Here is a 13678-nt window from a genome sequence, read left to right on the forward strand (position 1 = left end):
GTTTGATGTGGCAAGATGGAAGTATTCAGAGGCTCAGCATTTGCAGACAGCACTGTCTTGCAGTAGCTGGGTGTTAACTCCGCAGGTGAGCTTAGAAAGACGTTTTTGAAAGGGAAGAATGAAAAGGTGTATTTTTACACAACCAAGACCAGCAACAAAATAATGTCTTCAAAAGAGTAATTTCAAGCGTCATTTTAGGTGAAAAGGTGACACCTTATCTTGTCTGTCTTTTTGCATATCATTCAACCACCACATTTATTGTATCTGCATTTATTGCAAAGTATGTATGTGCTATTGATACATAGACACAGCTGAGCATGTAGAATTCATGTCATCGTTAGTTAATAATGGAACACATTCAGCATTTGATCATTTAGTGCTTGACTCCCTTGTCAAAGTTACAAAAATATCAGCTTGGCATGGTTGAAACGTTCTTTTTATTCATAAATAATGGGTATAATTTGACCTGCAACTTAATCGCTATATATCTATTATGTAAGTACATCTACAGACTTTAAAAGGAACTCATCTCAAATGATGAGAAGCATCTCTGGGAACATTTACAAATATCCATGGTGCAAAAGCAACATGTTAAATGAACAATTAGGTGTTGTAAAAAGGAAAACGTGCCATTGCATTCTTCAACAAAACTTGACACTGTGCAGAATACAGGCATGGCATTTACCTTAGTGAATGTCTGAGTAGACTATGCCATTGTATGACTTGTATTGTATGAGCACCCTAGGAGTGGTTTCATGGACTGATCGGGTGGTTTCAGCCTCAGTGCTTGAGAGGCAACAGCCATGCAAGATGAACAACACATCCTGTGTTTTTAAGTGGTGGCGACTGGCGTAGCAGAGAAACAAAAGCACCAAGGCCAAAGATCCATGCAACGGCTGCAGAAACACAGAGTGTGTTCTTCTGCGTACCACACTTCCCTAAAGCTACACATTAAAATGAGTCCTTAATGATTAGATTCTTTTTACACAATAACGGAAAATCAAAAAGCTATCGTAGGACATGAATGTCTTCCCCCTGCCTCATGCCAGAGTAGTAAAATCACCAAGCTGATGTCAGGTAATCTGGATAGGCAAAGATTCTTAGCTCCAATGACGCAGAGTGTCCGTCCCCCAAGGTGCACACATAAGCGACCGCAACAGCAAGATATTTAGTATTCCTACTGCACCGCATGCAAATAGAGTGGTTTCCATGGTTTCGCTCAAGCTGATGCAGGAAGTCAGTGCTCCCACTGAGTCTCTAAGTGGCCTCGCCGAGTGGACTTCATGTTGTGACTCCATCTTCTTGAAAATGAGCTCTTGTTGCAAAGGATGGACCTTTATAGGAAGACCTAATTAGCTTGTCTAGTCTTGGTGTGTGTGTGTGTGTGTGTGTGTGTGTGTGTGTGTGTGTGTGTGTGTGTGTGTGTGTGTGTGTGTGTGTGTGTGTGTGTGTGTGTGTGTGTGTGTGTGTGTGTGTGTGTGTGTGTGTGTGTGTGTATGTGTGTATGTGTGTGTATGTGTGTGTGTGTGTGTGTGTGTGTGTATGTGTGCGTGTGTGTGTATGTGTGTGTGTGTGTATGTGTGTGTGTGTGTGTGTGTGTGTGTGTGTGTGAGAGAGAGAGAGAGAAGCTAGTCATTAACCAAGGTGTGCTGAATGAAGTGAAGGGTGTCCATGAGGAGCCCTTTCACAGGACTTCCTCTTCCAGTTTCTGGGTGACACACTTGATGCGAATGTTCTCTCGCAAGTTGCGCAAGCGGGCGCTGCGATTCGTGATCTCCTCCACGTAGCTCTTGGGGAACCAGCCCCGCTCACCATCAGACAGCCTTATTCCCTCCACCCAGCCTGCACAAACACAAACACAGGAGTCTCAGGAGTCGCAGGAAAGTAATAGCCATAAACAGAGTTATCACGGAAATCATGGAAAACCTGGAAAAAAAAATGTCATGGAATTGTGAAATTCCATTTTCCAGGCCCAGAGTTTTGTAAAAGTCAAGAAATGCCATTTGGTCATACCAGGATGTAGGGTAGATCATGGCTATCATCCAAGGTCATTGAAAAGTCTTGAAAATTTCTTGGAATTTGTCAAATGTCAGTGAACATGGGTGGGAACCCTGCAAAAATTTCTAAAGCATATACCAGCCATGCAATTCTTACCATCACTTGTAATGGTCTTGGCTTGAAGGATGTCAGCCTTCTCCAGTGTTAACTCATCGTGTTCTTGAGCCTGGTAACTCTTTATACACTGAACCTGAGAAATATCTATTATGTGGAAGACAAAAACAGCAAAGAGATATGAATTACTCATATCAAAAAGCTTAAGCAGTGAGTGTAATCATATGGGATCTTCATTTATGTGAGTCGGTCTTATGTATTTAAAGACTCCTCGCAGAAACAGAAAACTCACCATCATTCTCAATGGCCTGTTCAAGGGAGGTCTTTGCTTCAGAAGGAACCATGGCAGAGATCCATCGCTGTTTATTACTCCTGTGTACATGGAACAAAACAGACAGGAAGTGGTGTAAGTATAGTGTGTTGGTGTAGCTTCACTCATTCCTTCCTCTCTCCATCTGGTTCAGTGGGCCAGATGTGCGCTTTTGCGCCCACTTCAGGCGTATTTGTTTCGCAACGTGCGCATAAAAAATTGAGAGATTATGTGCAAACAGGCCGCACTGAGGTAAAAGCACAGAATGCCTGTCGTGGGAGAGGAGAATCTCAAATTGGGCTTTTCCGTCTCATGCATATGCATTCATGGTAGGGTCAGGAGTTTTGTGTAAAAAGGTGGGAGGAGAAGCATAAAATGGCTAATAGGTATTCTCCTGTATGTACTGTACTAAAATTGCCCATGAGAGCGCACGTCTATTTTGTGCCTAAACATTTCCGCCTTGTAAAAGCAGGTGTTACTGTAAATGCAGTTTGCGGTTAAATATGTCGGTAACACTTTACTTGACGGGTTCGTTCATAACACATACATAACAGCTGTCATGAACTGCACATGAAACATTCATGACTGCTTTATGAAGCATGACTCAACATTCATACCAACACTTTCATGAATGTGGAAGACAAAACGTCAAAAACGTGTCAAAATAAAAGTCCAACAATCGCAAAGCAGCATTGCTGTCTTTTTTGTTTTAGCCAACCTGATCATGTCACATCTTGGACAAAGGGGAAGTCCAGTGTCCAGGAGAATCCATTTTTTTGTTAGTCTGGGTTTTTTTTTTTATGATAGTAACCTCTGAAGAATGCATAATTGTCTACACCAATGACTAAATAGATATATAAAACAGGAATGTCCAACCATTCAGAGGTCCACAGATGGTCAGTATACTAGTTCACTTCCCAGTATGATGAATACTTCACAACTCGTATAGTAAAGTGACATTTGAAGTAGACTTCATAAAATATTCATGAGATGTTTACAAACGCTGGAGAGGATTCATAATAGCCTACCATGTATATGGATTATATTGTTGGACTTTTATTTTGACAAGTTTTTGTCGTTTTTGTCTTCCACATTCATGAAAGTGTTGGTATGAATGTTGAGTCATGTTTCATGAATCAGTCATGAATGCTTCATATGCAGTTCATGACAGCTGTTATGAATGTGTTATGAATGAACCCGTCAAGTAAAGTGTTACCAATATGTCTATAAGTGAGCCTTTCAAAGACTTGCTAGACTTGACAGAATTGCTATTTAATGCACAAGTTTTGTGTCTTTGTACTATATTAAAAGCAACCTTAGATGTAGATGACTACTTTCCTGTTGCTAATTTCTCTATCATTGAATAAAGCCTGCCTAAACAATTTGACTGGCCTGAACACATCTTAACCGGGTGTATAGACTTCTCATTGGAGCGACTCCAGACCAAATTTCCTGCCTTCAAATTCTGAGGTTGAGGTCAAATCAGGCTGGCCTCCAGGCTACATGCCGAGGTCACTCACTCGGTGTGGGACTTGAGCAGGATCTGGTGTTTGAGCTGCTGACCGTCGTACAGCTGCAGGTAGAAGAGGAAGCCGGTGATGCCCTGCAGTTTCTGACTCAGATCCTTCACTCGCAACTCGGCGATTTTCGCATGGACAAACACCATGAACTTCCAAGTGCTACAAGGCAAGAGCAGAAAAGCACCATCAGTCATTTGTAATCACGCGTGGCTGCAGTTGAGAGAAAGTAACAGCTTACTGACCACACAGAAAGTCTAACCACACAGAAATCCCCCCTTTATATTTTTGACTCACTCCTTCTTCCGGGAGAGCAGAAGGCAGTCGTTGAACAGATGCAGGTAAACGGGTCGGGTGGGCAGCTTGAACTTTGACCCGGATATACTCATGGTCTGCGTGTCCACCTCCAGCAGTTCACCATGCTTTACCAGCCAGCGAGACTGAGAGATCAAGGGAAAGATCTAGAAAAGATGAAACATAATGGACAAAAGGATGGTCATATAGGACACTACAGTCTACATACATGTAACTACAAAATGATCACATGACATACTATCTGTCAACCAAGGTATAACTGACAGAAAACATTTTTTTAGAAACAGCCTCTTTTTATTTGTCTTCAAACACACATTACAAATGTTTTACACAAGGGACTGCCTGCTAGTCTCAAGTCTGGATAAATGTATCAGACTCTTTGTTAGTTGTGACTTGTTAATGAGTACCTTGCCCTCAAAGTGAATCTTCTTATTGAGATGAATAAGCTCCTCCATCCTCTTCATGGACTGCACGCTGGAGTTGCATTCCTTTATCAGCTGTCACAAGCGAGAGCAATTTTATTTCCATGTGCATAATTCTTTTTCCTGTTATCAATTCAGTTTGGTGTGGGGTGTTCCTATTAGCTTCTCATAAATAAACACGACTATGCAAAAAGCAACCAAATATTTTTCAGCAGAATTGGCAGTTGTACCTTTTTCAACTCGTTAAAGGCCTTCGTGGCCGTGTCCTCATCGCGCGAGCCTGGCGTCGTCCTCTTTAGAATGTTCTGAAGCAAACTCACAAACAGAATACATTATTCCGTGCAGACAGATGAGAAAGAAGAAGCCCCATAAATTACTATGCGCCACGGTAAACAAAACAAACCCCCAGTGACCCCAGCTGTCTCCAAGTGGAAGCAAGTCTAATTGCTTAGCGACTATGAAAATTCTGACTGCGTTCTACGAAGGTACTGTATCATTTAATGGACCGGGACGGAGGCTAGGGCAGCGTGCAGTGTACAGTATGTTTGTTATCGGAGAACATGAAAGGCGACGAGCGTCGCATACCTCCACCAGCATCTTGAGGCGGGTGATGCGCTGAAAGGGCAGGATGAGGAAGGAGGTGAGAGGAAGCCGCTGGCAGATGGGGTCCTCTTCCAGACGCGCCAGGATCCCAGGGAACCGCTGGTTCTCTTGCCTAGGGGAGGGCAGAGGAAGGCAAGGAGGAAAGAGTTTGAAAAGATTAGCCTGAGTGAGACAGATAATTGGATAAAATGAATGTTTAAGAATGTTTTCCAGTCAGCATAAGTGGAAAGTGTTTTTCTTTCTCTTTTCTTTTTTCTTTTTTTTCTTTTTAAGAGGAGGTTTATTTATGTGGTGCCAGTAAAAATGGTTCAAGCAAGTGTACTAACTTGCACAAGCACATACAAACATTGGCACGTGCCCACCCAACCACGCCTAACTCCTGTCCTAGTTTAAGCTGGCAACAAGCCTCCACAGAAACTGAACCCAATAGGAAGCTAAAAGAACGACTGAGGTAAACTGACACACACACACACGCACATACTAAGAAAATACTGTATTCTCACAGTAGCCGCTGATAGGTCTGCTCTTGGTAGGCCTGGTTGGTGACATAGGGGAGGTAGACCTTGCGCAGGGCTGGACAGTGATCCAGGACGATGTCGCACACATCAAAGCGTAGAATGTCCCCCTCTAACCTCTGTTCCAGATCATGCAGGAACCTGCAGAATGAGAGTGTGAGACACAAACAAATATGAAAGGCAAGAAATGGATAGAGGAAGCAAGTTGAAAACTGTAGCTTGAGGGCAGGTAAACACAGTTTAAACAGAGAATTGATTAATATTAAAAACAAGCAACGTTTCGACCCTACTGGGTCTTCATCAGGCAATTGCCATTTGCCTAATGAAGACCCAGTAGGGTTGAAACGTTGCTTGTTTTTAACATTAAACGGGAGCAAATATCAGTGTTGCAGACATTATATTCCTTTTTGAAGCTACTCTCCATTTGTCCTGCACCTGCAAGGTGGGATGTGCACACAGCTACTCTTCTTGAACAGGTAAACATAGTTGACAAAGTAAATGGCTTGGAAAAATGAACTCCAATCAGACCTTCTAAATGATATCCCTGAATTACCTCTCGCTGACGTCCTTGACTTCGGGGAGCTTGGAGAACAGCCACTGCCTGTCCTGCACTCCCAGACACTCAGCCAGCTCCTGGGACATCATGAAGTGGTCCACCGCGATGGTCAGACTGCGGATGTACGACGCCTCGGACGTCACCAGTTCAAACTTGGCCTGCAAAACAACAACCCATTTGCAAACATTTCTGGACCCTTGATAGTGTTCAAAAGTTTTCATTGATGAATCATCATCAGCAGTTTACATTGCATGCTCCAGTGACCTAAAGCCTAGTTGCTAGCTAGTAGCTGCATGCCCTATGGCTGCTCAGAATCAGAATCAGAGTCAGCTTTATTGGCCAGGTTTGTGTGTAAACAAACAAGGAATTTGACTCCGGTTAATCTTTGTATAAGAATAAATACAGTGTGTACATTTACAAATAGATGCTATGGGTGGGATTAGGGTAATGCAATTGTCTGGGGGAGGGCGGCCTTGTTGTTCCTGTCAAGGTTGCCATGGTCGTGGATACCCCAACAGGCACAGGCAAGACACAGGATGCAATATACAATTGAAAGAGGGTGTGAATAGTGCAGCATCAGTATAGACTGAGGTTTAAGATTAAATATACAGTAAATATAGTGCAAGGCAGTTCAATATAACGTATTAATAATAACTGTAATATTGAAGTGCACATGATATGAGGTAGATGAGCAAAACAGGTTGATTGACTTGATTGTTTCTCCATGGAGGAGCATCTCACCTCTTGAAGTTTGCGCTCCTCGTTGCTGAAGTTGTCCAGCTGGTCGCTGGTGCGCACGTCCGGGATGTCCTGCCACAGCGAGAACGCCGAGCCCCGGGACGAGCGGAAGGAGCTGGACGGGGACAGGTTGCTAGGAGACGGAGTGTCCCCCGTGCGGTACTCCTCAGTGCCGGGCTCCGCCCCTTGCTGACGCTGGATTTCCCGATTGATGGCAACGTCACTGTACTCCTGGTACAGGATGGCTGGCAGAGGGAGAGAAAGAAAGAGAGAGAGGGAGAGAGAGAGAGAGAGAGAGAGGGAGAGAAAGAGAGAGAGAAATGAGAGAGAAACAGATATATTGCCAATAAAATGAGAGAGAGGGAGAGAGAGAAGTAGGAAGACAAGAGACAATATGTTATTTTAGAACAAAAGGGAAACTTCAATTGATGTCCAGCTGAAAAGACAATCAACTACGTGTTTGAAGGAGTGGTTGAAGTGTTTGAAGGAGACTTACAGCTTGGCAGGAAGCGAGACAGGCGGTGAGTGCTACGCATGTTAGTGTGGGCATCTCCATCTTCCTCGATGGAGTCTTTCCTCATGCTTGCAAATGGAAGAGCGGACAGAGAATTAGACAAAAAAAGAAAGACAGCACAACATGGCACCTAGTTCTGTCTACACCAAAAGCAGAGCTCTGTAGACATGAGGATAAGCAATGGCTGCCCTCACCTGTGCTTTGCACTGCGGCGCTGCAGTGGCGGGTTCCAGTCAGCAGAGGGCAGTGTGGGAGTAGAGCCCACCGGGCTGTGGGGAGCGCTGTCTGTGGACCCCCCAGACGAGCGCTGCTTGGAGCTGGGTTTATCTGTAAACAGAGAGAGGACACAGGCAACGGGGGGGTCGTAAAAAAGACATTACAAGGGAAAAGAGAGAATGTAGGAAATGTCACACTCCGGTGTAACATTTAAGTCAGTCAGTGTGATGTCTACTCTGTGGGAAAGAGGTTTCTATCCGCGCGTCAGCCGCATACAGTAAGGGCTCGGGTATTCCTCAGAGCGGCACAACGACGTGTGTGTGAAGTGCAGTTATGTATGTGGTGGAGTTCCAGTGACCTGGCTGTCCTCAGTGCAGGCAGTGAGGTGGGTGGTGGTGGTGGGTGGAGGTGGGTGGGTGGTGGTGGTGGGTGGTGGTGGGTGGGTGGGTGGTGGTGGACTTACAGTCAGCGCTGAGGTAGCCGGCGGGCTGGCGGTCCCGCGAGGCCACGCGGGCGGACAGCGACTTGCCCAGCTTCAGCGTGAAGGAGTTCTTCCTCTGGGACAGCTGCAGCCGGGAGATGAGCTCCGAGGCCGAGAAGCGCCTGCGCTCGGGGTCCGCCGCCACCGAGGTCTGGCCGCGAGCGTGGAACAGGTGCGACGCTCCTCCTCCTCCTCCTCCTCCTCCTCCTCCTGATCCAGGGGTCAGCAGTGCGGACTCCATGGAGGCCTCGCTCTGGACGGTGTCGTCCTCCTCGGGGAGATGCGACGAGGAGGCGGCCAGGGAGAGTGACGGGGGCGTGGGGGCGCCGCTGGACACGTCGGTGGAGGAGAGGCCCGAGAGCGGGCGGGAGAGGGTGGAGCCCACCGTGCCCAGCTCCTCCTCCAGGAAGGACTCGAAGGAGCCGGGGAAGAGGTAGTCGCACTCCAGCACCGGGCTGCTCAGGGACTCGTCGCTCAGGCTGTCCCTGGAGTACACGCGCATCTTACGCCCTGTGACCACAACACAGCTCAGTTACAAAGACATCTCACACACACTATTGACCACAACACAGCTCAATTACCAGACATCTCACACACTCTCACACACACTATTGACCACAACACAGCTCAATTACCAGACATCTCACACACTCACACACACTACTGACCACAACAGTGGCCCACCGATATATAACATCTGTCAGACTATCACTCACTTGAGGAAGGAACACACATGGAATCACTGGACTCACGGAATCAGTTTACCATTTTACCATTTACCAAATTTACCGAAACCTACCGTTTTATTGTTTACCAAATTACCAAATTTACCTTTTTACCGTGAACTTTTGCGAACTGTGTCAGTTGCTGTTCCCATGTGACTGCAAACTGACTTCTGTCGATGAGTACAGTAAATACACATTTGACAGGGTTGCAGTGGCTACTCTGCAGTAGTCGGGTGAGGCGGACACTTACGGATGGACTTCTCCTTCACGGAGCTCGGGGACAAGCGCCTGTGGGGGCGCCACTGGTCCTGCCCCTCCGAGCCCGCGGGTGAGGACGGAGAGCCGGGCTGCTGGGGCTCGAACACGTCCCCGGCGCCAGGGTAGGGGTTGAGGGGCAGGAACAGGGACGTGGGTGGCGCCCGCAGGATGCCCAGCACGGGGCTCTCGGCGTCCGACTTGTGGGCGCGGCGCGTCTCGGCGTGGCTGTTTCGAACGTCCAGGCCGGAGTCCGAGCCCTCGTGGTTGGGCTCGGTGTCGGTGGCGGCGTCGCCGCTGCTGCTGCTGCTGCTGCTCTTGCGGCACAGGCCTGCTGCGGCCGAGCCCTTCGAGTCTCTTCTCGGCGGCCTGGGGCAGGCCACCAAGCGCGACGACGTAACGTCCAGCGAGGCCAAGTAGCCATTGGTGTCGGCCGGTGGAGGCAGGTCGATGAAGGCCAGAGTCTCTTGCTGGCACACGGCAATGTGCTGGTGGTGGTGGTGGTGGTGCTGCTGCTGGTGTTGGTGGTGGTGCTGCTGCTGCTGGTGGTGTTGGTGTTGGTGTTGGTGGCGCTGCCGGAGCAGGGGCCTTCCCTCCCGGGGCTCACTCAAAGCCTGGGGCTCGCCTGAGCCCGGGATCCACATGTCGGGGCTCTCTCGGCGGTAGTGGAAGGCGTGGAGGTGAGGCTGGAAGTCAGGCAGAGGGGAGAATCCATACCCAGGGTGCATGGCTGAGACGCTGCATGGGAGCTGCACGTGAGGAGGGAGGAGGGACAGACACGTGTGACCCACACAAGCAGCACAAACTCAGATGGCTCCAGTTATGTCTAACAAGGTCTGGGGTTGAACCACAAGATGCAGCTCAACCTTTTTTTTTTTTTTTCTTACAGTGAGTTTATCACACAGTAAATTAAATTAGTCAAAAAATCAGCCGGCATAAATAGCATTACGTCCAGAAATAGAAACGTGAATCTCAACAGGCATACTGTGTTCATGGAGTAACAAATCAGTTTATTAGTCACTTATCTTGACTGTACTTGTATACTTTAGACTGGTAACCTTCAGCTGCCTCATATCAAGATTTTGAAAGTAAACCTTATCTAAGCTCTTTGTCCTACATTGAACTTGAGCTCACTTTCCACAATACCAATCGCGTCCAGCCCCAGTCTTGTGATGTGTTCAGGAAATCCCTGATTGGCAGCCTTAGTTACGACTATGGTGCAAGTCTCTCCACCTCCAACACACACACACACACACACACACACATGCACACACACAAACCAAACACACACCGAAGGCACCAGCGCCACCACCACCCCCGCACCGCTGTGCTCCAGGTAGGGCGCTGCCATGGCTGCTGATCCATGTCTTCCGCTGTGTGTCTAATTAGAGGGCCCAGGCTGCAGGGCGGCAGCCCCTGTACTTATCCCCCGTCATGTGCAGATGGCACAGGGGGAGAGCTGCTCCTTCAGCGCACCCTCCTAGTCCTAGCACAGCGCTAACTATTACATTAGCACACACTCTATAATGGCTTCTCTAGCACTGCCTCTCCATACAGTGATGTGGGTATTATTGCTCTGAAGAGCCAGTAATGGTGGCCACTGTTGGCTTTGAGAGTGCACTCCGTACAAAGGTGAAGCTGTGAAACGAATCAAAGTGTCTCATTGTCCGTCACACATCTCCTCATTCTCTTTGGAGTGGGCATTTTTGGATTCAAGGACACCCGAAAAGGGTGATAAAAAAGAAGGTCATGTGTCTGTCTTTTTTTTCTTTCTCTTTCTCTTTCTCTCTCTCTCTCTCTCTCTCTCTCTCTCTCTCTCTCTCTCTCTCTCTCTCTCTCTCTGTCGGTCTTGTTGATTGTTTCTTTTTGTCTGCGCCTCTGTCATCTCTTATCTCTTTCCCACACTGGCGAGCAAGTGATTTTATTTACCAGAAAACAAACTGGGTCAGTGGCAGTGCCGGCCGACATCAGAGCCCCGATTCCTGTGAAGACTGCAACTCCCAGAGAGGCAGCTCAAAGATAACCTTTGACCTTAGCCCAGGGACTGAGTTATTACTGCCGAACAGGTCAGGAGACAGTTGGAGCCAGTGAACCGCGCACCATTCGCCCACTGACCCATAAAAAGAGGGCCACTTTTCTGACAATCAAAGAGGGTGCTTTGGGAGGGCTGTGCTTAATACCTCCAGCTCAGTGAAACTCTATTGTTAAACCAGTTGACCAACTGGAAATAATAGTATGAGCATTTCTGTTCCGGTTTGCTATATACATTTTTTTTCCCACTTGGAACTCAAGGCTGGAAGTGTGTTTGTTGAGGAGCTCGTAGAGCTGGAAAGAAAAGGGAGGAAAAAAAAACTCTTTCGGTGTCTCCCTTTCTCTTGTCCTTCTTCCTCCTCCTCCTTCCTCCATGCCTGCCTCATCCCTCTCTCTTTCTCCACCCCCTCCACTCCCTCCCTCCCTCCCTCCCTCCCTCCCTCCTTCTCTCGCTCCCTCCCTGAGCACAGGTATGCGCGGTGCACAGGTACTTCCCTGTAGTTCCCTCTCTGCTGCTCAGATTCCCGGCTCCAACGCAGGAACTCGCAGCTGCTCACCCAACACTGCCACACAGCGCGCTACCAACCCTGTGAACTCCAAATCAGAGACCTTATCCTACGCAAGATAAATAAACACACAGACCACACCACACACCCACCCACACACACACACACACACACACAGATACACACGGACAAATACACATTAATGCAAGTCCCTTCCACTTCACAACGTACACATAGCAGCTACACACATACAGCCCCTTACACAAACACATAGGGGCAGTCCCCTTTCCCTACACACACATACAGTACACACACACACCCACACACACACTGATATACACACAAATGGTTACCTGTTCCCTGCTCCAAACAAAGGATCTATTTATCCCTCCAGCTGGGGCAGGCTGCCGGGAGCACAAGAGATTTGAGAGGGTGTGGGAACGGTTTGAGATCCCTCACACACACACACACACACACATACACACATGCACCCACACAGGAGCACACACACTGAAAAAGCATAATCTTCTTCTAAATGAGTGTGTGTGCGCTCAAGAAGCTTGACAGTGAAAGACTTTGACCATGGCCGTTGCCAAGTAAGAGTGGTACAAAGTGAAGGATTTGCCCAACTAAATAGGTCACCTTGGCTGATACTCACTCACTCACTCTGGAAGAAACTGGAGCCCTGCCTAAGAGCCCACTGGGTTAATGTCACCCACTATAGTGCACTGTCTCATAGACCCAACCCTGACGAGCAATACCAGAGAAAACTGCGGTGATTTTATTACTAGCCCAATGTAATTACTGACTGACATTTACTGAAAAATAAAATTGCTAGAAATTGTAATTACCGAATGTAATTGAAAGCAATCAAATTTACTTTGCAATAATCTTTACTGCTTCAAAACACAACACTTTCTACTACTACAGATCCCGTCTGAGTGGTCCTCTGAAGGTTTATGCAATCAGGAATACTTTCTCACGTGCTCCACCATACATACGCAATAAAAAAACTCAGAACATCAGAGCATATCATTTGCTTCTTGTTTGAGGGTGTTATTTGTGTATGTTTGGGACTTGGGTGCACGTGGATTCCCTGTAATTTCGGCAGACTTCTGTAAGTCACTGTGTCTGTATGCGAAATGAATAGGGGGGGACAGGAATCCCTTTTATGAGCGCAAAGATTAAAGAAGAGTTTGCCTCGACCTGACGAGCCACATAAGCCTACAGAGACAGGCAGGAGTTTTGACAATCCAGCCATAAAAAAAGACACAACGTAACTTCCTATGTGCCGTCTGTGTTTGTCAGAGGATACACTATAAAGACTTATATCCCGCAAGGCCGCAATCCTGACTCTGCATGGCAAGCCCACCCTGAGACGCCCAAATCAAAACCAGGGATGCGTGATCCATGCAACCAAATTAATCAGTTGCTGTTCAGTTCTCTGAAGGAAAAATGTACATTTACATCAAATAGGAAAACTTAACTCCCCATAAGAACACATTTTACCATCCCAACTAAAAACAAGAAATTTTCAGATGCCTACACTGATTTTTCAAAACTAGAAGAGATCTGAAGCAACTTGCTTTCGGTGTCCCACCACCACCCCCTCTTATTGCGCTCCATGGCCCTGCTCCAGGCTGGGAAGCCCCTGTGGGTGTGTGTAGGTGTTTAAAGAGCGGGGCCTGACAGTGTGGTGTGAGCCGCTTCTGTTTGTGTGTTAGATTGCAGCGAGCGGGAGATGACACGCCACCTCTAATTGGACCTTCATGAGGCATGGCCTGGCCTCCGCTACCTCCTACCATCTGGTCTCCACAGAGAGAGAGAGAGGGAGAGAGGGAGAGAGAGAGAGAGCGAGAGGG

The 13678-nt window shown here is 47.4% G+C and overlaps 1 protein-coding gene across 1 annotated transcript in view; it reads right to left on the minus strand.

Moving 5' to 3' along the window:
- Positions 1-270: 270 nt before the first annotated feature.
- Positions 271-13678, minus strand: part of arhgef19 (Rho guanine nucleotide exchange factor (GEF) 19) — a 23743-nt gene continuing 10335 nt past the window's right edge. The window contains exons 2-16 of the mRNA XM_062542040.1: positions 9275-10028; positions 8282-8809; positions 7797-7929; positions 7585-7670; positions 7092-7333; positions 6348-6508; positions 5783-5935; positions 5262-5391; positions 4907-4981; positions 4662-4751; positions 4237-4400; positions 3943-4101; positions 2405-2484; positions 2155-2259; positions 271-1842 (exon numbers count right to left, since the gene is read on the minus strand). Of these exons, the coding sequence (XP_062398024.1) occupies positions 1685-1842; positions 2155-2259; positions 2405-2484; positions 3943-4101; positions 4237-4400; positions 4662-4751; positions 4907-4981; positions 5262-5391; positions 5783-5935; positions 6348-6508; positions 7092-7333; positions 7585-7670; positions 7797-7929; positions 8282-8809; positions 9275-10007 (2997 nt within the window). The 5' untranslated portion in view covers positions 10008-10028 and the 3' untranslated portion in view covers positions 271-1684. The remainder of the gene's footprint in view (positions 1843-2154; positions 2260-2404; positions 2485-3942; positions 4102-4236; positions 4401-4661; positions 4752-4906; positions 4982-5261; positions 5392-5782; positions 5936-6347; positions 6509-7091; positions 7334-7584; positions 7671-7796; positions 7930-8281; positions 8810-9274; positions 10029-13678) is intronic.

This window comes from Sardina pilchardus, chromosome 7 (genome assembly GCF_963854185.1).
Source record: "Sardina pilchardus chromosome 7, fSarPil1.1, whole genome shotgun sequence".
Taxonomy (NCBI): domain Eukaryota; kingdom Metazoa; phylum Chordata; class Actinopteri; order Clupeiformes; family Clupeidae; genus Sardina; species Sardina pilchardus.